Here is a 24,486-nt window from a genome sequence, read left to right on the forward strand (position 1 = left end):
TTTACGGCTGTGGGTAGGGCGTTTGTGTAAACAAGCCATACCCTGACTACAGTGACAGTCTTGAACTGACCCTGTGTCAGTCTTACAGTTTGTACAATCTTAGAAGAACATAGAAGCAGATCTGAGACATTCATACAGCAGTAACTACAATAAACAGAGTTTTACTTCATTTCAACCTCAAGTTATTACTGATGCTATAAGCGGTCTTCAGTAACACATAATATATATATATATAATATTCTAGCTTGATTTTACAATAGTTATTCATGTTTTTAATTAATCAACTTTGGCTGGGTGGTTAATAACACATTTCTCTGTGGTGTGACAAACGTTTATTTTTGCTTTACCCTGACTTTAATCTTAACTAATAGTTAAATGTTTATTTATCATTAGCACACAGAAAGAAGTTAGATCTCTCTATAAAATTAACTATATTTTAATCATATTTGTTTAGTGACCCAAAAACCAATAGCCTCGCAAGCCAGAAAAATAAATCGTGCATTTGTTCACAACAATGTCACTGGTCAAATCAGTTTTGGATGCCGATTAGGCGTAACGGACGCAGCAAAGTCATAAACAATCATTGAAATAGCTATGTCATGTAAACAGCAATGGCAGCTATGAAGCACAATAGTTGTATCGATGAAGCTATGAAGCCCTTCTCCCAACTGGATTTGGCAAGAGTTCATTCCGTTTACTCAGTTTTGCCAAGAAGATGAGAACGAAGGAGAATCCGATCCTAAATCGTTGTCTCCTTGTTGGGACTAATGGTGGACCAAATCAGTGAGCGTGCCAAACTATGGATCACTGCTCATTCAACATGGTCAACACGACAACGATGTAAATAACTGCAGGATTTCTACTGGCTTGCGAGGCGACTAAGCAAACATCCAAGTCTTCACTGTTCAGTAGAAGTAACGGGGCAGGTCAGTACTCTGCATCAGCCGAGTATAGGAGTATAGGACTCTGCAGTGGTATCAATTGATGGTATTTATCATTCTTTTAACCATTCGTAACCTCACAGTCAACAGTGGCTGACAGCTCTGTGTAAAGGTGTATGTAGATGTTGATACAGGATGGTAGATGAAAGACTGAATGTCTCTTGTCTTCTCAGCTCTTCCCCACCATCTTCAAGAGGAGCTACAGTACAAAGGAAGTAAAGAAAACATAACTGATTACTCCAAAAAAAAGTATCCATCACCGTCGGAGAGACAAAAAAATAGAAGTACCGGTAGTGATAATGCTTGGGTACTTAAAATGTGGAATCTGTAATGCTGTCAAATGGCGACCTCTAGGCAAACCATGCTTGGTATCACACTGTTTACATGCAAGTTTGGAGTTTAGTATTTTATTATAGTGTCTTATTATAGAGATAGAAGGGAGTAGTAGTGATGTAGAGCCTGGGGTGTGGCCAGCAATTGCAACGTGTGCTATACGTCAGACTAAAACAAAACATGTAAACAAAGTACAGTACTAAACTGGGCTTTTTTGCCTAGAGGTTGCCGTTTGACAGCAGTACAGATTCTATCTTTAAGTTAACTGTGTACTCACTCATTGTGTACATAACTAATGTTGTCTCCTAGTGTATGGCTTTCTGCAAGTATAGGTCTTTCCTTGACTAAACTAATTCTTAGTTGACTAATAGTCATAGATTTTTGTCGACTAATCGATTAATTTATTTAAATGGAAAAATCTGTAAAATTGTGTTTCCCATGTGCAATCTTGATGGTCTAATAATTTTTCTGAAATAATATATAATTTTCTTTTTATATATTTGTTTTATCTTCTGTGTGTGTGTGTGTGTGTGTGTGTGTGTGTGTGTGTGTGTGTGTGTGTGTGTGTGTGTGTGTGTGTGTGTGTGTGTGTGTGTGTGTGTGCGTGTGTGTGTGTGTGTGCGCGTGTGCGTACCTGAGTTAGATGATAGTCCCCATCCACCAGTTGCTCAATGATATTGAAGTGGTCCGTGTTGGGCACATCCTCCATGGTTACTTTCAACCCTGAGGACTCCAAGGCCTATGGGAGGGAGGGAGGGAGGGAGGGAGGGAGGGAGGGAGGGGAAAGGAAGGAAAGATTTAAAAAGGCTATTGGTAGAGGGGAGACATATAGACAGATGTTAAATATATCAAGCATATCATTATGTGAATGTTGAAAAATCTATTTGATCCCACTGTGTTGCAACTAGGGCTGAACAATAGAGTTTGATATTGCAAAATCAAAGAATGCAATATGGGCTTTATTTTTTTAATACACACATTATACTTTGATATCAATATTTCAAAAATCTGTGATCGGAATCATATTTCCTTTCCGGGGCCCTGAGACACAAGTGTGATCTCCTCTCAATCCTCTAGCGGTTCAAGACCGCCATCTGGTGGCCGATCGGCAGATCGGAAAAACGGATGTTACCTTTAACCCGGTAGGACTCACTCCATATGGGGTCCGGGCACTCGCTAGTGTTAGAGAGACTCAGTCTTCACACAGTGAACATCGATCGCTGCAAATAACTCGAAAAAACAACATGATTTGGACGTATATATTATTATACAACCTGGAAATGGACGGGATATTTCTATATCCCATAATAGGAAAATGTCTGTTCCACGCTCATCGCCCAACGGCGCGAGGAAGATACGGTAAGATTCAGCGTTATTTTTCAATGTGTACGATACTAACTGCTATGATGAACATTTGACCCACATTAGATGAATGGTATAACGCTGCCCACGGAATTATAAACGCCCCCTCGGCCATCCGGTCAACATCAGATTACGTGTAGTAACTTCCAGAAGTCCGTCCAGTTGGATTTTTTTATATCGCGCCGATTGCTATCAAACTGTATTTGATCATCAATATAATGCATTTGGGGCTATAAATCACGTTCTGGAGAAAGCTGCAGAAAGAGATGAAAACATACTTATACTTTAGATCATATTTTAGTATGAATATGTGAATGAAAAAGTTTAACGTTCATACACCCTGAACAATACATATAGGACATTGAATGGGCCCTAATAATGGCAATTTAGCAATAGAATTTAAAAAGTTATAGCCCTGCAAAGAAGGGGAACTTCTACATAGACAAATAGAGCTGGCAACCTATGGTATATCATGAATTTAGCCTTAGGCAATCAAAGTGTTAAATGAGAGAAAGTGACACCCAGAAATGCTCAGTCCATACTGTAATATTAAGAAGGAAATCCAATAGGAGACAGTGTAATGCCATAGGATTACACTTATACAGCAGGTAAAAGTACTCTTAATGCCATAGGATTACACTTACACAGCAGGTAAAAGTAAACTTATTTTTTTTTTTTTGGCTTTTTTCACTATTTTAGTCATTATGCCAATTCCCTTCCTGGTCGTTGCAGGTCGGCCTGCGGAGGGTGTAGAACTACCACATGCCCCCTCCAATACAGCCGCTTCTTTTCACCCGACAGCAAGGAGTTTCACTGGGGGAACGTAACGCGTGCAGAGGTTGGATGCCATCTCCCCCAGATCCCCTCCCTGCTGAACAGGCGCCCTGACCGACCAGTAGGAGTCACAGTTTACAACGACCAGGACACATACCCCACCGGCTCCCCACCCTGTTAGTAGGGACGACTGACCAAGCCGGAGGTACCGCTGACAGCGGGATTCGATCCCAGAGTCTCTGCGGTGGTAGGCAAGTGCTTAGTCCACTGCGCTAGCCAGCTGCCCTATGATTACACTTACACAGCAGGTAAAAGTACACTAACACCATAAAGTTACACTTACACAGCAGGTAAAAGTACTCTCTTGCCATATGGTTACACTTAATGGTAAAAGTATTCTCACAATATACTAGTGAAGGAGTTATTTGAACTTTGAAATTATATTGATAGTTTGGGTATGTTTTTTCTTTTGTTTGCAGATCTTACCAGACTTTTGGATAAGGCTGCACCAACTGGGTGTTGAGGGCACAGCACTTGACTGGTTTTCTTCCTATCTCACTGACAGACATCAATTTATCTCCCTCTCCGGCCACACCTCTTCCCCCTCCCCAGTTACACAGGGGGTCCCCCAAGGCTCAGTCCTAGGCCCCCTGCTCTTCATCTGCTACATTCTCCCCCTTGGTCACATCATTCGCAAATACAACCTCAACTTCCACTGCTATGCTGATGACACCCAAATTTACATCACCACACAATCCCCCCACAGCCCTCCCCTCAGTCACATTGAATCCTGCATCACTGAACTACAAACCTGGATGACCCATTACCTCCTCAAATTAAATAGCGACAAGACGAAACAAAACGAACTTTTCATCATCGGCACCAACACCACCCTCACCAGATCCGGACCCATCACACTCACCATCAATGACTCCACCATCACCCCCTCCCCCCTAGTCCGCAACCTCGGTGTCATCCTCGACCCCACCCTGTCATTTGACCCCCATGTCCCCATTGTCAAAACTTCATATTTTCACCTCCGCAACATTGCCAAAATCAGTCACTGCCTCTCCCCCCCTGCTGCTGAATCCCTCATACACGCCTTCATCTCCTCCCGCCTGGACTACTGTAACTCCCTCCTCACTGGCATCACCTCCCGCTCCCTCCATAAACTCAGCCTCCTCACTAACACCCGGTCCCGCGAACACATCACTCCTGTCCTCCACTGGCTCCCGATCAAGGAACGCATCAACTTCAAAACACTACTCCTCACCTTCAAAGCCCTCCATAGCCTGCCCCCCCCCCCCCTACCTGACTGACCTCCTTCTCCCCTACCGCCCCACCTGTTCCCTCCGGTCCTCTTCCACTCTTTCCCTCACTGTCCAGTCATCCAAACTCAAACGTTTTGGTGACCGGGCATTCTCACGAGCTGCACCCCGACTCTGGAACTCCCTCCCTCAGACCATCAGAGACTCTCCCTCACTCTCCACCTTCAAATCCAGACTCAAAACCTACCTGTTCTCCCTAGCATTCAACCTTCCTTACCCATAACCACCCTCCTCCAACCCGCCACCATTTCCCCCTGCCCTACGTTCTCTCCTCTCCTGCCCCCCCCCCACCCCCCTTGGTTTTCCCTTACTCTCTTCCCGACTGTCTCCCCTACTCACTCCCGTATTTGTTATCCGTTACTCGTGGTTTTATGTTCCTGTGTATTCTTATTGTTCTCCGTTTCCCTGTAGTTCTATGCAGGGGCGTAGCTGGGGGGGGGGTAGCTTAGGATGATTCCAAGGGCCCAGCACTGAGGGGGGCCCCAACATTTTTATTTTTATTTTTTTTTTACTAGACATCACTCAGGTGTATTATTGATGCTCTCATTGATACTATGTTTGTTTCTGAAGTGTGTGTGTGTGTGTGTGTGTGTGTGTGTGTGTGTGTGTGTGTGTGTGTGTGTGTGTGTGTGTGTGTGTGTGTGTGTGTGTGTGTGTGAGATATATAGAGAGAGAGGGGGGGCTTTGGTAGACTATTGCATTGGTCCATTCATTGAAGATGAACGCAATGCGACATCCTTTACTAGGATCACCCACCAACAGTGCAGGTGCTGAACTGCTGATCCGAATGTATAGGTAAAAACCATATTATGCGTTTTCATCAATAAAAAAATGTCCAAAAAAAGTTTCGCTTGCGCGCTAACGCGCGCTCGCATTCACTGGGGGCCTACAAATACATTCTTTCATGGGGCCCAAAATCTGGAGCTACACCCCTGGTTCTATGTTTCTTTGTTTCTTTTTTGCCTATTGTCAGCGACTTTGGGTCTTTGAAAAGCGCTATATAAAATAAATGAATTATTATTATTATTATTATTATTATTATAATACTATGCAACAAGGAAGTAGGCGTGCTTAGTGTGTGGTTTTGTGGTTGTGATTTAGAGTGAATCCGAGCTAAATCGCGGGTAAGATAATGATATTGCATGGCGATCTGTGGCCCGGCCATGTGTGCAAGCAGGCCTGGGACGTTGCTGCGGCCGCTAGGCCTCAACGTGCTCTCTCTCTTGACCACTGACTTTGTAATACTCCTCCGACTGCTTCCGGAACTCCGGCGAGTCGTTCTGCGCGACGATGACGACGATGTGACAACCGGAGGAGGAGAGTTTCAGCTGAGGGACCAGCAGGCTGGGGCTGTTCCTCAGAGCTACCTCCCTGTGAGGAAGACAGAGACGGAAGGAGCCGTCACCGACTGGCAAGGACAGACTGGCAGAGGACAAGCACATCATCATGTCACACACACACACACACACACTGCAACAATTGAACATCGGTGATCGAGATATGTTTATGGCAAGTCAGATAGGTCAGATTACCCTGGTCCCCTGGACCCCCACAACACACACACACAAAAAATGGGATTGTGCTTCTACCACCACAGTTTTGGGGGGGGGGGGGGGGGGGCATAACACTCACATGCACAAAGACAAAATTGAACAAAGCTATTATCCTCCCCAGCATCATCCGATAGTCAGCCAGCTACATACTCAGTCATCTTCAACGGCTCGTTGACATAAGTAGACAGGATGGGCAGGAGGTCATATATGCCACTGACTAGGAAGGCACCTGAGACGGGGGGGGTCAAAGGAGGAGATGGGGGGGGGGGGGGGGGGTAACAGATGATAAGGAAGGAGAGGATCGTAGATCACAATTTTCATTTGAGACTTGAAGGAACACTCCATTATTTTGGGAAATACACTTATTTGCCATCTTCCCCAGAGTCAGATGAGAAGATTGATATCAGTTTCATCTCTGTGTGCCAGGAGTTCAAGTTTCAAGTTCAAGTTTGTTTTTTATTTGTCACTTATAGGGTACATGTACTTTACAGTGAAATGCTTGTTTCTGTATGAGCCCCTGAGAATGTCCTTCATACAGTAAAGAAGTAAGTAAAAGAGGAATAACACTATACAAACTAAAGTACAACCTAACAACCCAATGGACGCACAGAGATGAAACTGCTATCAATTGTGAATTATTGAATGGTAATGATGAGACCAGATTATGTCTACGCTCCATCTCATCTCAACTTGTAATATAATAATAATAATAATAATAATAATCTTTATTTATATAGCACATTTCATACATAGAATGCAGCTCAAAGTGCTTAACACATTCGGCGCCAAACCCAAGATAAGTTGTGTTAATTCGCTGTGCGTTGGACGCCAGACCCGAGATATCTCGGGTTTTGGTCGTTTTTTCTTTTATTTGATATTTCTATTAATTATTCATCCACTGACCTCGGTGTTGCCATAGGAAAGAATTTTGAGATCGCCAAAGTGCAATACCGGCCGCATCCTGCCAGATGGCAGTGTCGCCCACCCTTTGAAACCTTATATCTAACCCTGTGTTACACTCAAATGTCTCCGGGCGCTATATTTAGATGGAGCCGAGTAAAATCGCTTCATCAGACCACTTCGAAATGCATCTGGCACACTCAATCCATAAGTTGTGCCAACTTATGTCCGGGACCAGATGGACACCAATACTGGAAATCGCGATGAGACAATTGGAATATTCTTTTTGGAATACCCCCGACCAGAGGTAAGGACTATCTGACATAAATTTCAGCTTGATAACGCGCGAACGTATGCATTTTTTGCATGTTCGACGGAAGAAAGTCACTGTCAAATGACTATAGTATTGTCTCCATAGCTATAATATAGACTATAGATATAGCTCTCCAAACAGTGACGCACAGTGAAAATATGTTATGGAAACGTGGCACGTTAGCCACAAGGACCAGACTAATCCCTGGCGCTGAATGTGTTAACAGAGAAAAAAAATTAAAACACAAAATTTGACAATAAGGCAAAAAAAGTTTAAGAAAAGAAAAGCAGGAGTTTAAAACCACAAAAAAAGAATAGCAAAATATGATTAAGAAAATAGCTAAAAAGCATAAATGACAACAGGGATTTTAAAATCAGCTAAAAGCAAGAGTATAAAAATAGGTCTTGAGCTGTGCTCACCTTTGATCTGAGGTGTGACGTCGTACTGAGACCAGTCGGTGGAGAGGACCATGGCGGCCAGGTGAGCTCCTGCAGAGTGGCCACACAGGTACAGACCACTGTGGACGGCAGTGAGACAGTCAGGGGATTATTCTCACCCACCAGTCGTACCCAGGGGAAATGTAGAAGATCGGGTGACAACTCATACTGTACGTGCCAAAACTACATTTCAAAGAGCTGGCCTGATGGTAATTTTCCTCGAGAAATTGTACTCAAGACAAATTATATAAATGTAGTCAGCCTATATACAGTACAAAGGAATATCCATGGGAGGAGAAAAAATTAAAAGATATGTTTGTAATAGAAGGTTTCCAACACAAGACGTGCGAGTGCTGTCAAGGTTGTGGTTTACTTACTGCTCTCCTCCCACCCCTGTTACCCAGTGAGAGAGCGTTCTCTGGATGGAGGGGGGTATTTAATTTATCCAATCTGTGGCAATACGGTTTGACTCTGAAGAAGACGTGGTGTTCGTCGACACGTTCATCGTTTTGCACCTTATCGATGCAAGATTAAAGTGAACAGTGTGCTCCAGTATCTTCTGTGGGTTGAAGTCGTTGAGAAGTTAGAACCGTTTCTACTGTTATTGTCCTGTTCCGAGAGCACCGACCTTCAGAGGCGCAAGATATTCTTTCAACTGTATTTTTAGGGACTATGTTAGTGAGAGAAGAGCAAATAAAAAAGGCAGGCGTACCTGATATGGGAATATTGCTGAATAACAGACACGACACTCCTGCGTACTTGTGACACCATTAGGTCCATGGTTCCTAAAAAGAAAGAAGAAAAAGAAAATGGTGTTTAAGTACCGGTAAGCAAGACAGCGTGATTAGCCTTGCAACCTTTACAAGTTACTAATTGACCTTACCTCAAACCCCACCCTCTTTCCTTGATCCTCCAATCAGAACTATTCTGATCAGAGGATCAAGGAATCAAGGAAAGAGGGGCGGGTTTGAGATAGGTAAATTATCCTGGCTAGAAACCTCAGAATGTGAGACGACAGGTGTGAAACAGACTCCATACCTTTGGGGGCGATGTTGTAGCCAACGGCAACCACCACGACGCCTTTGTGGATCAATGGTACGGCCATAAATCCAGACTCCTCCTTACTGTATGTGAACATTGAGGAAGTTCCAAGAAAACATGCCACCAAACGCGTTATTTTTTTTTGTAGCTGCAGTTTGCGGAGACGCTCTCTGATTGGCCACTGACGTTTCTGGTCATGTGACATGTGCGCCCCAATCGCGTGACGAGCTGTGTCTTTGCCCATTTCCGCCTCGAACAGCATCATCATCAACCTTTATTTATTCTCGAAATTACAATTGAGGTCACCCTCATTTTCAATGTAGTCGAGACTTTACAGACATTTCAATGCACACATTTCTACAATATAACAATAATGAATATTAATAGCTATCTACATAGTATCACTGGTTAAGCTTAGGCAACTCTTTCGAAGTTGGTTAAGGTTATAGTTTGGAATCAGGGCTGGTTTTCTATCGCCCTGCTCTAACCTTAACCAACTTCGAAAGAGTGCCTAAGCTTAACCGGTGAAAGAAACAGGCGTCACACGATTGGGCGCACATGTCACATGACCAGAAACGTCAGTGGCCAATCAGAGAGCGTCTCCGCAAACTGCGGCTACAAAAAAAAACGCCCACCAAACTCCCAAGCATGCCACCAAGCTCGTGTATCTCTTCACATAATTCACTTCAGATTTATAACACAATAATTGTACCTGAGAAACTGCCAGTAGCCTCCATGTAGGTAGATCACCAGGGGAACATCTAAGGCAGAGGATCACGTTTATTTACATCCAACCATCGGCGTATTTAGACCACTTTCACTGGGGCACGTGCCCCAGTATCTATCAGCTGTGCCCCAGTGATCAATGTCCCCAGAAAAATTATTATAATAATACATTTTTTTTTTACTTCGCTTTGAAATATTATAGTGAAATATTTTGCACTGTTGTCGCATTTATCTTGTTGAAATCCTCCAACAGGCTCTTTTTTGTAAGTTGACTGGTTTGCACACCCCTATGACAGCGAATACATGGTACATCCCATGGTGCTCAGCAGTCAGCTGGCCTCGCGCAGTTCACAGGTAATCACACAGTGCTGCGGTTGCATTCTTTCATGATGGCAACCCCGCTAAGAAAGTTAAAGGGGAACTATTTTACTATTTCTTTCACTATTTGGGCACTTTTACACAATTCTTGTGAGTCTATGGAACACCTCTGTAATATTTTTTATTTTTTTATTCATTGTTTTGTATTTCTAATCAAGTCCTCAAAAACAGCATTTTTCTACCTTAAGATCTCGAGCCGTTTTGAGCCTGGGCTCCAACCACTGTGTGCAGCTCATCATGTACCTCGCCATTATCATGCAGCGGTGTCTCTCTGACATCACAAATCATCACATTTTCAGATGACTCAGTTCAGTGAGGGTGAATATTGTGAGAGGAGAATTGGAAGAATGCGCCAATATGAGAATTAGAGACATAGATCATATTAATATAAGTTCACATAGCTAGGAAACAATGCTAAACACTCAAAAAGGCCATTTATAAGATAGTTCCCCTTTAAAGCAAAGGAAATTCTGGCATTCCAGCCCTCGTGGACAGACGACTACGGGTTTGTGTGTCAGAAGGACCGTGCTGTGTGTACTTATGTTTAGAAAATGTAGTTTGCCGAACATCAGGTGTGAAACGCCATTTTGAGACAAAGCATCAAAAAAGTTTCAAAGATCAGGCGGATCAGGCAGAATCTATTAAACGTGCCGTGGCCAGGTATGGGAAGCAAGCCAGCACCCTCAAAGTGTTCACGACTGCTAAAAACCATGCAACTGAAGCAAGCTATCGCATTGCTCATTGCATTGCGAAATGTGGAAAGCCATTCACTGAGTATATCAAGGAGGCTTTTCTCTGTAGCTCAGATGTTTTGTTTGAAGGCTTGCCAAACAAAGAGACAATCAAATCTCAAGGATAAAATATATCCCCATGTCAGCTCGAAGTGTCGAGCGACGCATCAACGAAATGTCAGAAAATATCAGAGAACAGCAAACAGCTGGATTAAAATATCTCACTGGCAGCGACATGCAGGTAGGCAGCTGTTTATTTTCCTACACATTTTCCTAGCATGTTAACTTGAACGTCTCCCTCTCCCTCTCCCTCTCTCTCCCTCTCCCTCTCCCTCTCCCTCTCCCTCTCCCTCTCCCTCTCCTCTCTCCTCTCTCCTCTCTCTCTCTCTCTCTCTGGCCTTGCTCCGGTGGAGGGATTGGAGGAGGGTGTGCCATCATGTTAACGTTAGCCTCAGTTAAACCTTGCGACGACTGAGCTGTGTTCTGGTCATGTGACACTACACATATTTAATTGAGACCCTTTATTATTTCAATTTAGCTGGAAATACATTGATGCATCATTCAGTAACATTTTCAGAGCCTTATAACAAAAACATTATTACGGTCACTGTAACTGAGGGGTACAATTCCCTGACTGTATTAATCAAGTACTGATATCATTAATCACTACCGTCTATGTACTTCTGGCCAATACTGTACATAAGTATTATTAGATTAGAACACTCCAACAATAACACGGTTTTCCACACAGAATACTAGTTTACAATATTTATTACATAAAAGGGAATATGGTTACATTACTTTGGTCAATTGCGCTTATAAGGCAAATAGAATGTGCAGGTAAATCAATAGTGCATATTAAGTAATTATCTAGGGGGTCTTCTGGGAAAGGGTGTACTACCGGTTGTAAGCCAGCAGAGGGGGCCAAAGCTCTATGCAAGTCCAGGGTTCAAGGAGGCGATGTCATCCCTGTGTGGTCAGCGGGGAGAGGCAGCCTGATCCCAGGGTGCGCGCCTTGCAGGTGAAGGTAGAAGCCGTGGAGCCTCTGGTTCGACAGAGACTGGCTTGAATGTTGTCCCCACGGGCACGTGGATCCCACAGTAGCAGTGGGGTAGGCGGTTCTCTGTTCCAGCAGCTTGGTCAAAGCAATGAAGAATAATAATCCTTGCCCGGAGAGTGGCACTGCCGGTGGGGTGTAAATCCCCCGTGGTGCTGCTGCTCCGGTGTAGATATCCTCTCCGGTGCGGTAGTGCACGGCTGAACTTGACGTTACTGTACTATTAGCACGCGGCAATAAGTGCTCTATTATAGACACACAATTACCCACTTCACGTGGTCTTTGACTCGTAATGAAGGTTTACTAATATATAGAGAACGATACGACAAACAGACGTATTTAGGATAACACAAGACTATATTGGGGCGATACGAGCCCTGCTGTACCGCACGTTGCGTAGTGGGTAAGGCTTTACTCGGTAACTGAACCAGACTGAACTGAAGGCGAACTGAAAAGGAACTGCAAGGGGGGTTCTGTATTCTTGCGCCATATTTATATCCACGGCGGACAAATAGTGCCTATCTCATTTCTGTCGCCTCTCGGTCTCGTAGCCGTGGGCGAAAGCGGGCATGTTTGGGCAAGTCCTGGCGGCAGCTTTCAAGTCAGCTCGAGGGGGCAAGGCTTTACTCGGTACCTGGCGCCAGGGGATCGCTTCCAATAGGGGAACGAATACCATGGTCCGTCCTGCTAGACTAAAGGGATATTCAGTGCATATTGTACAAGGAATATACAGGGGATATCAAACGATATACAAACACCATACATGGGATCTCAGGCAATAAATATATATATTCGGTTTAATCTGACCCTTTGTAACAGCCGCCCCCTAATTAGTCCCACCTAATTAGCTAAGCAGGGACAGATTAACCGCACTGTCCCCTACTCAATGTCTGTGAGGGGTCGGGCAGTTCACAAAGTCAGGGGTCATGGTCGTCATTAGGCGAGTCGGGGAGCCTTGGCGACTCTATCAGCCTCGCCACGGGTCGGTTGTAGATCCGCCCTTGGCCGAGCACTTCTGCCACTCTGACCTTTCTGTCGGCACCAGTGGTCACTTTGCTTACGCGGCCGGCCGGCCACGCAGCTCGGGGCAGTGACTGGTCTGTGGTCATGACGACTGGACGGGATGAAGGGGGGCTTAGGAGGAAGCGGGCCTGAGACTGCTTTGATCTTGGCTTGGCTGTGCTTTCTCCTCCTCCGTCTGTTTCTCTTGTTCGCTCTGTACCCCGTGTGAGGAGGGGCCGGTCCCGGCCGCCCCGTCAAGGAGTCGCTTGGGGTGCTGGGTTCGAGGTCAGCTACGTCTGAAGCGCAGCTGAGGGGGGTGGAGTTCCGAACTCCCTCTGGTACCCACGGTTCTCTCCCGGGCCTCTCGCTTAATGTCAGTAGCCTCTGCTGTATGGGGGAGAGGCCGGTGTCTTCTTCTGTCGCTCTGGAGTGGAGGCAGCTAGTGGCTGCTGTTCGGTTGAGAGATTTAGCAAGGGGGCCTTGCAATGTCCATCCTAGGCGGGTCTCGACTGCTGCAGGACCGCCTCGGGTTCCGATATGGACCCGGTCTATCGGGACGATGAGGTCTGCATGGTCGGAGCCTATCAGCAGGGTCGGAGTGGCGCCGTCTATGAGCGGGATAGGTAGTTGACGCAGGTGCACGTATTTGTCCATCAGCTTGGTGACAGGGTAGGTGTACTGCGATAGTCCTATTTCTTGGCTGGTGAAAGCATTTGTGATCTTGTACCGTCGCTCTGGCTGTCCGCTTGCTGCGATAGTGAAGGAGACATTCTCGCCCTTTATCGTCTTTAAATCTCTTCTTATTGTCCGAATCGTCATTTGGTTCTCGCTCCCCCGCAGTCCCAGCTGGGCCGCAGCGGACGCGAGCAGAAGGGTCTTCTCTGACCCGTCATCAAGGACGGCGTAAGTGTCCATGACTTTGTCCCCGTGGCTCAGGAGCACTCTGACCACTTTGAGGAGCACTCGGGGGTCTCGCTGTGCTGGTCAATGTGGAGCACTCCTGTCTCGGGTGATGACGTAGACTCTATATGGTACGAGTCGCACCTTGTCCGCCAGTGTCTGCCGTAGCAGTCGGGACAGAAGGGAGCGGTCTGATGGAACTTCGGTGCTGGTGCCACCGCCTCGGCGTGGTACATTACCGCGACGGGCCCACTCTGTTGTCCTGGGTGACGCTTGTTGATGTCGTGCAGGACCTCCAGGTGGGTGCCACCGCACCTGCTGCACTTTTTCTTCAGGCGGCACTCAGCTGCTAGGTGGCTGCGCGCGCAGCGGAAGCAGCGGCGGTGGTCCTTGACCCACTGGCTCACATCATCCGTGGTCAGCTTCTTGAAATCTTCGCACTGATGGAGCCGATGTTCTCCCGCACAGTACTGGCACTCAATCTTCCACTGGTCCTCTTTCGTCGAGGGGGTGTTGTGGTTGGAGTGCTGCGGTACTGACTCTGATTGGTGCATGACAGTCACCGATCTTCTTCCATCATTTATTCTCCTGGGTCCTTCTCTGGAGCCAGGGGTGCTCCGTCCGAATGTATCTAGCCGTAAGCTGCTGACTTCTCTCGCCAGGAAGTCGGCTAGATCGAGGAGGTTCGGTTCGGGACCATTAGGGTCTCGGTGGTCTCTCTGCCGCCTAAAGCGCTCCTGTCGGGCGGGCGGTAGCTTCTCCAAGATCCTCTCTACATTTGAGTTGGCGTATAGTTCATGCCTACCCTTTTCCCTCTGCGCTCCCAGCATCCCTACCAGGGACTGCACTCTGATGGACAGGTCGTCCAGTGCTCGATTGTCTGTGGCTGGGGGTAGGCGGTCAATATGCCTTATCTCTTCTATCACGTAATCCCATATACGTCCATATCTCTGGTCCAGCGCTGCAAGGGCCGCTGTGTATGGTGTCGAAGAGGAGGCGTAGGCCAGCGCTATATTGTGCGCTCGCGGTACTTTCAGGTGCTTCAGTAATATTGCATACTTGTGGCGTTCATCAGCGACATCCACCATCATTGTCTCTAAGCACATCCGGAGCTCCGTGTACTGTGCTCGATTCTCATGGATGAAGTCTGGAATTGACGGCGTGGCGATGTATGACGCTGTGGGTGACTGATACATCGGTGAGCGTTGGGGGAGAGGCCTCCTAGGCGAGTCTCCTCTTGCGTGTCGTCTTGGGCTGGTACTTGGTGGGTACCGAAGGTCGGGTACCCAGGTGCTGTTCCTCGGGGCTGACGGTGCGTCAAACTCACCCGTGAGTTGAGTCGGGGGTTTGTAGCGCAGGGCCTCGGGGCTGACTTCTGGGCTGTACTGGACCTCCTGGTCCTGAGTACGTTGCTGTGGGTCGGGGCTGTACTGGGCCTCCTGGGCCAGAGCACGTTGCTGCTGGTCGGCTTGACACCCCTCCTCTTCCTCCTCCTCTTCCTCTGCTAGGACCTGGAGTCTTCTGTTCAGTCTCTCGGCGTGGTTCGGTTCTGTACCCCGGTTGCTAGGTCTCGTATGGACCGGCTGGGGAGGGGGTTCAGAGACGTGGACAGGCTCCTCCTGTAGGGGGGGTCCCGGGTCGCTTCGTCGGGTAGGGGAATGTGTCCTAGACCCATGTCTTGACGACCTCTGGGAGCTCCGTGCGGAGTGAGGGGGTGTCGCCATGGCAACCAGTTTGTCCATCAGCTCCGCCTGCAGCCGGTCGCGCTCTGCCTCGCGCCGGGCATGGGCTGCGTCGCGCGCGGCTTCGCGCTGGGCGTTGGCGATGTCGCGCTGCGCATTGGCGCTGGCCTGGGCAGCGTCGCGCTGTGCGTTGGCGACGTCGCGCTGGGCATTGGCGCTGGCATGGGCGGCGTGGAGCTGTGCATTTGCGACGTCGGCGCGGCTTCTCTCGATGTTCTCTTCTGTATGGAGGCGTCTGGTCTCCAGTCTTATTCGGTCGTCCTCGCTCCTTTGTTGCGCCTGGAAGCGCTCTCGCTCACCTGCGTAATGTTCGCGCTCGCACGTCTGTTGCGCTTGAAGTCGATCGCGTTCGGTGGAGGCTGCCAGGGTGGCGATGAGTGCTTGCGCCAGCATCTTGTCCGCCTCGCTGGGGGAAGACGCCGTTCGGGGCGATCGGCTCCCGGCAGTACTGGTTGGAGATCCATTCTCCTGTTGCGTACCGAGGAGATCCGTCTCCTGGGTGCGCGTCTCTTTAGGGTTGTCTTCCTCCCGGGGCTGATCGGGGCTATTTCTTCGGTATTGTCTGGGGGTAAAGTCGTGTCAGTTCCCTCCTGGTCCCCACCGTGAGCTTGGTCAGTTACATTAGCACCCACTAGGGCCTCTGTGGTCGGGGTAACCTGGTTGTTAGGGTCAGACATAATTTTACTTTCTACTTTTTCCGCGTTTAACTTCCCTTTAAAGCTAGGTATTGGACTGACAGAGTATGCCTCTAGGTAGGGAGGTGGCTGTCGTCTGCGCTGCGGGCGATCTAGCTTAGGAGAACCGTTTGTGGAGTGTTCGTCATCGGCCATGCCAATATTAATGTTATATTAATATTACGCTAATTATTATCTCGGCTATCGAAGGACCAATTGTAACTGAGGGGTACAATTCCCTGACTGTATTAATCAAGTACTGATATCATTAATCACTACCGTCTATGTACTTCTGGCCAATACTGTACATAAGTATTATTAGATTAGAACACTCCAACAATAACACGGTTTTCCACACAGAATACTAGTTTACAATATTTATTACATAAAAGGGAATATGGTTACATTACTTTGGTCAATTGCGCTTATAAGGCAAATAGAATGTGCAGGTAAATCAATAGTGCATATTAAGTAATTATCTAGGGGGTCTTCTGGGAAAGGGTGTACTACCGGTTGTAAGCCAGCAGAGGGGGCCAAAGCTCTATGCAAGTCCAGGGTTCAAGGAGGCGATGTCATCCCTGTGTGGTCAGCGGGGAGAGGCAGCCTGATCCCAGGGTGCGCGCCTTGCAGGTGAAGGTAGAAGCCGTGGAGCCTCTGGTTCGACAGAGACTGGCTTGAATGTTGTCCCCACGGGCACGTGGATCCCACAGTAGCAGTGGGGTAGGCGGTTCTCTGTTCCGGCAGCTTGGTCAAAGCAATGAAGAATAATAATCCTTGCCCGGAGAGTGGCACTGCCGGTGGGGTGTAAATCCCCCGTGGTGCTGCTGCTCCGGTGTAGATATCCTCTCCGGTGCGGTAGTGCACGGCTGAACTTGACGTTACTGTACTATTAGCACGCGGCAATAAGTGCTCTATTATAGACACACAATTACCCACTTCACGTGGTCTTTGACTCGTAATGAAGGTTTACTAATATATAGAGAACGATACGACAAACAGACGTATTTAGGATAACACGAGACTATATTGGGGCGATACGAGCCCTGCTGTACCGCACGTTGCGTAGTGGGTAAGGCTTTACTCGGTAACTGAACCAGACTGAACTGAAGGCGAACTGAAAAGGAACTGCAAGGGGGGTTCTGTATTCTTGCGCCATATTTATATCCACGGCGGACAAATAGTGCCTATCTCATTTCTGTCGCCTCTCGGTCTCGTAGCCGTGGGCGAAAGCGGGCATGTTTGGGCAAGTCCTGGCGGCAGCTTTCAAGTCAGCTCGAGGGGGCAAGGCTTTACTCGGTACCTGGCGCCAGGGGATCGCTTCCAATAGGGGAACGAATACCATGGTCCGTCCTGCTAGACTAAAGGGATATTCAGTGCATATTGTACAAGGAATATACAGGGGATATCAAACGATATACAAACACCATACATGGGATCTCAGGCAATAAATATATATATTCGGTTTAATCTGACCCTTTGTAACAGTCACCATTGTGACCAGTGGGATTATTTTTACTCAAAATGTGAGTATTACCAAGTCACCTTGTGTTCTTAAAACAATGACAATAAACATAGTTTTATTAGGTTGAAATAATGTGGTTGTGTACTTATTTTTTCTGTTAACTTATTATGGATTGAAAACTGAAAACCAAACAAAATGTGCTATATATAGCCTACCGTCTGCGTCGAATATGAAATAAAAGGCATCTAAATGATAAATTTTTTCTTTACAAAAAACAAGCTCAAAAGATTCTACATGATTCCAAAATAGTGAAGAAAATGACTTTAGGAAGAACAAAGGCAGAGGCTCTGGTCAAAGACATTCTCAAAGTCAACTTCCTGTCTGTTGTTGCTACGCAACTGCAGCGTGGGGGAAACTGCCCCGCCTGCTACATTGTGTACGCTTCATTTAGTTGAGAAACGGATCGTTAAAGCGGCAAATTAAAGACAATCAAGTGGAATTTTCTTCAGTCCTTCACAATGCCAAAGAGCTGCTGTGTTACGCGTTGTACTAACGACAAAAACAGAAATCCAAATCGCAAGTTTTATACCATCACGGAGGAAAAAGTGGCTGGTGGCTAACGTTCGGCTAACTCGCTCTGGTGTTGTGGTCGTGGTAGCTACATGCTAAGCTAACGTTAATTACATCATATCGAACGGATAGGAGCTTATCTTATCTAATCTTACGTGGATGTTTGATCGGGTAGTGGCACACGTGGTACCACCACGTAAGATTAGATAAGATAAGCTCCTATCGGTTCGATATGATGTAATTAACGTTAGCTTAGCATGTAGCTACCACGACCACAACACCAGAGCGAGTTAGCCGAACGTTAGCCACCAGCCACTTTTTTCTCCGTGATGCATCAGCTGGTATATATATGTGGGGCGGCTTTGGCTCAGGGGTAGAGCGGGTCGTCCAATGATCGAAGGGTTGGTGGTTCGAATCCCGCTCAAGCCCATGTCCATCCCATCGCCGTTGTGTCCTTGGGCAAGACACTTAACCTACTTGCCTCGTATGAATGTGTGAATGTTGGTGGTGGTCGGAGGGGCCGTAGGCGATGATTATTCGCCACGCTTCCGTGAGTCTGCCTCAGGGCAGCTCTGGCTGCAATTGTAGCTTACCACCACCGGTATGACTGTGTATGAACGAATAATGGACTCTGTGAAGCGCTCTGGGTGTCATGAAGAGCGCTATATAAATCCAAGTCATTATTATTATTATATTAGGGTGACCAAACGTCCTCTTTTGGCCGGACATGTCCTCTTTTCACGCCCTGTCCGGGCCGTCCGGGGGGGGGTTTATAAATGCATGAAAATGTCTGGCTTTCACGGACCGTTTGCATATACTTAAATTGACTGGCGCATTGCACAGAATACTACGGTAATCTGTTGCGTGTGTGACGTAATCCCTGAGAGGCCTTGTGGGCGGCTCTACAACTACACTCACACACAAACAGAGGAAGAGGGGACAGAGTGGAGCGCAGCTCACATTCACAATGCCAAAGAATGTACTTTTACAGATGAACTGCAGAAGAAATTCCAAATGTACCGACCCGTCGGAACAAATGGGAGGCGAAGTTCACTAGTGCGCACACTAAATCCGAAGCCAATGTGTTATAGCGCCCCACTCGACTCGATTGATGTCGCACATGAAGCACTCAAATCAAATCCAGTACTGTGGTGTTTCTACAGACAGGAGTAACCACGGAGCAGTGACAATATTTCCAATCATAATAGTACTTTGACTGGAAGATGGGTGGCATGCAAACAAAATGAATCGAGGTTAAATACACCAAATGAGACAGCAGAAACCATTGCATAATATCTCATTGAAACATGGCAAAAAAAAACGATTTGTCTGAAAAAGATATTTGTTAACAGGATTTTCTATTTTCTATTATTTCATATATTTTGTTATTTATTTTTGTCCAGTAAGACTTGAAAAGAGAGCTATTATTTTGTTACAGGTTGATTTTTAAGTAATTATTGTGCCATTGAGATTTGTCAGATAATTCTAGGCATAATCATCAATCATGCTGATTGTTAACTTTGGTTTGGTGTGTCTTTGGTTATAGAGAGATAGTGTTGTGTTATATACAGTAAAATAATATAAATAATAATTGTATATCCATAGAGAGGAGGCATACTTTAAATATATTAAAACAATAATGCATCTTTGAGTAAAAGTTGAGTATCGGCATGCGTTGCTCATGGGACGGGGTTGCACGCCGTGCAACCAGTCTGTGAGCAGAAGCACGCACATGCACGGATGTGCACACAGGAATGCGCTGCACCCGACTGATGCGCCAACTCGCTAAGTACTACTTTGCATAACAATATGGCCGGTCGTCAGGTGTGTTCAAATACGTTCTCAGATACATTCACACAAAACTTGTGAATGAAATGTGTTACATTCCATTCGTAGAGGCAATTAGGCACTGTCTTTAGTCTGTGCTATGCGAGGGAACATCTATGTGCATGCGCGGGAGCGCGCGCGCGGCGTCATTAAAACATAGTGCAACCAGTCGTCCCATGAGCAACGCATGCCTGAGTATCATTAAGTATCTCGAGGCTGGGGGGGCATGTCCTCTTTTTTGGAAATCAAAATATGGTCACCCTATATTATATAAAACTTGCGATTTGGATTTCTGTGTTTGTTATTAGTACAAAACGTAACACAGCAGCTTCAATTTGGGTATTCGAGAGATGGCGATGTCTGCAGGTGTTTTGTATGGACATTATGTCAAGTCAATCAGGGGGAGCTTCTTTGACTCATATCTCGCCTTAGAATCACCAAAAAGGCTTTCGAAATAGTGAAATGCCATGTTGGCCTCAATATTTTCAAAACAAATCTTATGAAAATTTTATGAAATGAACAAGAATGTGATAAAACATGTAATAAAAACGGACCTCAACGCATGCATTTGATGGTAGAAATCCATATGGTCCCCCTATACCAAGATGGCGGCGGTCTCGTGACATCAGAGTGTCTTCGAGAATCCTTGCTCCAAAGGCAGTGGGTGATGTTCTCAAGGCCTTAACATCAGACAAACCCCTCCCATTCTCCATACAGATGGATGCATCTAACCTAACCCTAAAACCGAAATAAAGTTAAAAATAAAATAGTTACAAAATCTGCCAATTTTTGCCCAAAAACCGGGCAAAATCTGCACAAAAAAAATGCACAGCCCGAGGTGCCCCCCTGTGCCCCAGTACAGTGCTTGGTCTAGATACGCCCCTGCATCCAACATGCATAACAATGGGAGATGACATGAGCTCTACCTCTACAGTACACACACACACACCTACCCAGAGTGGTGATGCTGGGTACATAGACATCCAGTTTCTCCCCCTCTCCGTCTCCATATGGGATGTCAAGCAAAGTCTGAGCCAGGCCACGAGCACGCTCTGTACCTACACACGCACACACACACACGTATTGAATTAGAAGATTACTTTCACAAGGCAACTCAAGTCTCTCAATGTATGCATTTCTTCAGAGATTTATTTTATATCAAACTTTATTGGCACATAAACATTACAATAAAGGTGCAACATGTGCCAACATTTATTCAGAGATAATTACAGATGTAACACGTATTTTTGCAAATAATTCCCACCCACTTGACACACAATACAAGAACATGCACCTTGCACCTCATGGTACCAAAGCACCTCAAAGGCGCTAAAAACAAAATTACAAACATCTCAAAACAAACTGGTCAGACTACTGCTTGACCTTACTCCTAGAACCCACCTCACCCCTGCCCACTTTGACAACCTAGGATGGCTTAGAGTAGATGACAGAGTACAGCAACTTGCAATGGGCCTGGTCTACAAGATACACTACACGACCAAGGTACCCATGTACATGGCAAAATACTTCCCAAAGGTCAGTGAATACCACGATCACAACACCAGAGGGAGCTCCACAAATCATGTTAAACCCAGATTCGGCTCAAATAAGGGACTAAACACGTTTCGCAATTATGCCACATCAATGTGGAACGCCCTACCCAAAGCTGTAAAGGAATGTGGATCACTACCCACTTTCAAAACCTCTCTCAAGAGACACCTACGGGAGACTGCAATTCAACACTGGCCCCTGTAAATATCCTAACCCAACCCCCTCCAATGTACAGTCATTTACCTAGTATGGTTTTGTCAATAGTCCAATGTACAATTTTGTTTGTTTGTACAGAGTCTCCCCCCCCCCCCCCCCTCAATGTACAGTTTTGCTTGTTTATACAGTGTGCCCCCCCCCCCCCAACCACCTCCAATGTAAATTACCCAGTATGGTTGTCAATATCCCAGTGTACCCAACCCCCCCCCACCCAACCTCCTCCAATGTACAGTTTCTACGTCAAATGTATATACTCCCTTTTCTTGACTCCTTCTGTATCACAAACAGTACTGTATTTGCAAATCTGGTACGTCATAAATGTATAGATGTAGCAGTACTGACTATCTGTATGTCATGTATGTCATATATGTCCTGATGAATTGAAAATGGGGGACCCTGATGTAAACAAGACGAAAGTCTTTCTCTGGTCTGCATCCCCTTAACAATTGTGTGTATTGAGCTGTACTGTATTGTACCCATTCTGCAATCTGTTAATAAAGTTTTCAATCAATCATTCAATCAATCAATCAATGCACTACACTAACATAACGGTTAAAATGATCGTAACGGGAGACAACAACAAAACCCGTTCACTGGATGAGGGCAAACAGGTGGTACGGACCGGTGCAAGTGCAACTGAAGTACTGTCGTGGTGGTGTGGGTAAAGCACGGTACCGACCTTCTTTGAGCGCCGCGACGTGGGCCTTGATAACATCGTCCGCTGACATTCTGTGCGACCAGTGACTGGGGGAGTACTGCCTCACCAACTCCTGTCCAACGACAAGAAGAAGTGAAGTGCTGCTGACAGCTGGGCCGCCAATGCCTGCCATACAAGTCGGTGCGCCGGCTGTTGTTCAGTCGGTTGCGACTTGCGAGTATTCAGTTCAGACTATCGATGTGGTAAACAGCGACCTCCATTGGAAGCCTACAAAACACCTACAGTTTCAGGACCCTGCATTCTCAGTCAGGACCCTCGTTTTTCGCGACAGTGCCATCTAGCGAATGGATAACCGAGGACCACATTACAATGGAAAGCAATGAGTGAATTTACATAATACCCGACATTCCTCTCTGCTGCCTCACTATGTGTGACACTATGTGACTGATACCATATAAATTGGACACAATTATTATTCGCTAATACAATTTTAAACAGTATATCTCTCTTCTATCACAAGAAATTACTCTAACTTATTATTTTTTGTATCAAAACCATAACCGAGTTATTTGCGCAAAAACCAACTATAAATAGTTTGCAAACGCATTATTTGATTAGTTGGGCGAGGACCTTGGCATAAGCAGACACTTCGTGTTCCGTGGGAGCGGAACATGAACCAGTCTCAGCGCGGACTGTTCAGCGAAGGACTGTTGCATATGAATAACAGGCTGACACCCGATTTACTCTATTGGAGAATTAGAAGAAAAAATCGGACTCTTTTGGAGAATGAAAAGGAAAAAAACAGAAAGCTATCAGGATAATGTTAGCTAGGTAGCGAGCGTTAGCTTAGCATGTGATAAATTAAAATACTTACTGGTCACAGGACTCAGGAGTCTTCAATAATTTATGCAAATTACATGTCGTCAGCTTGTGACTGCAACTTGTTCGCAGACGACTCAGCCCTGCTGGTCTCTGACAAGAACAAGTTACAGGTTGAAAAAACCCTCAGCACGGAACTAGGCAAAATCTGCATATGGCTCGCTGATAACAAACTATCATTACACATGGGCAAAACAGAGTCCATTCTCTTCGGTTCAAATAACAAACTCAGCAAGACCGACGGCTTCTCAGTTACAGTGGGTGACAATATTGTCACAAGGAAAGATGAAATTACCTACCTGGGTTCCATCCTAGAGGCTAATCTTTCCTGTGACAAAATGGCATCCAATGTAATAAAAAAAGTCAACCAACAAACTCGATTCTTGTACCAGATCTCCTCTCTGGTAAACAAGAATAACCCGAAGACTCTGGCAGGAGCACTCATTCAAGGGTACTACGTCTACGACTATGCTTGCACCTCATGGTACCAAAGCACCTCAAAGGCGCTAAAAACAAAATTACAAACATCTCAAAACAAACTGGTCAGACTACTGCTTGACCTTACTAACCTAGGATGGCTTAGAGTAGAAGTAGTACAGAAACTTGCAATGGGCCTGGTCTACAAGATACACTACACAACCATACCCATGTACATGTCAAAATACTTCCCAAAGGTCAGTGAATACCACGATCACAACACCAGAGGGAGCTCCACAAATCATGTTAAACCCAGATTCGGCTCAAACAAGGGACTAAACACGTTTCGCAATTATGCCACATCAATGTGGAACGCCCTACCCAAAGCTGTAAAGGAATGTGAATCACTACCCACTTTCAAAACCACTCTCAAAGAACACCTAAGGGAGACTGCAATTCGAAACTGGCCCCTGTAAATGTCCTAACCCAACCCCCTCCAATGTACAGTAAATGACCAAGTATGGTTTTGTCAATATTCCAATGTACAGTTTTGCTTGTACAGTTGTACAGTGTTCCCCACCCACCCCTCCTACCCAATCAGCTTTTTTTCCGCAAGGTACTTTTCGACCTGTTCGTAGACTGTTCGAGTACTGAATGTGGATCAAGTTTGATTTGTTACCGTTAAACGTTAAACACTATTTCAAACGTTAACTT

The 24,486-nt window shown here is 46.0% G+C and overlaps 1 protein-coding gene across 1 annotated transcript; it reads right to left on the reverse strand.

Annotated features, from left to right (window-relative positions):
* Positions 1–22,651, reverse strand: afmid (arylformamidase). The gene is made up of 10 exons (XM_084319346.1): positions 22,498–22,651; positions 21,005–21,109; positions 9,695–9,743; positions 8,980–9,065; positions 8,654–8,726; positions 7,924–8,021; positions 6,442–6,520; positions 5,974–6,109; positions 1,909–2,013; positions 1–1,140 (listed from the first exon to the last, which is right to left on the reverse strand). The coding sequence occupies exons 1-10, from the start codon at positions 22,646–22,648 to the stop codon at positions 1,111–1,113; spliced, it is 912 nt and encodes a 303-aa protein (XP_084175472.1). The 5' UTR covers positions 22,649–22,651; the 3' UTR covers positions 1–1,110.
* Positions 22,652–24,486: the final 1,835 nt, after the last annotated feature.

Source organism: Notolepis coatsorum (assembly GCF_963971535.1).
Source record: "Notolepis coatsorum genome assembly, chromosome: 7".
NCBI classification, from domain to species: Eukaryota; Metazoa; Chordata; class Actinopteri; order Aulopiformes; family Paralepididae; genus Notolepis; species Notolepis coatsorum.

Coding starts and splice junctions, on each gene's coding strand:
- afmid (XM_084319346.1), bottom strand. CDS start 22,648: ATGGCAGGCATTGGCGGCCCAGCTGTCAGCAGCACTTCACTTCTTCTT. Junction 2,014..5,973: donor AGTCGGAGGAGTATTACAAA/GTCAGTGGTCAA, acceptor TCCCTCCCATAG/GCCTTGGAGTCCTCAGGGTT. Junction 1,141..1,908: donor GGGACTATCATCTAACTCAG/GTACGCACACGC, acceptor TTTGTACTGTAG/CTCCTCTTGAAGATGGTGGG.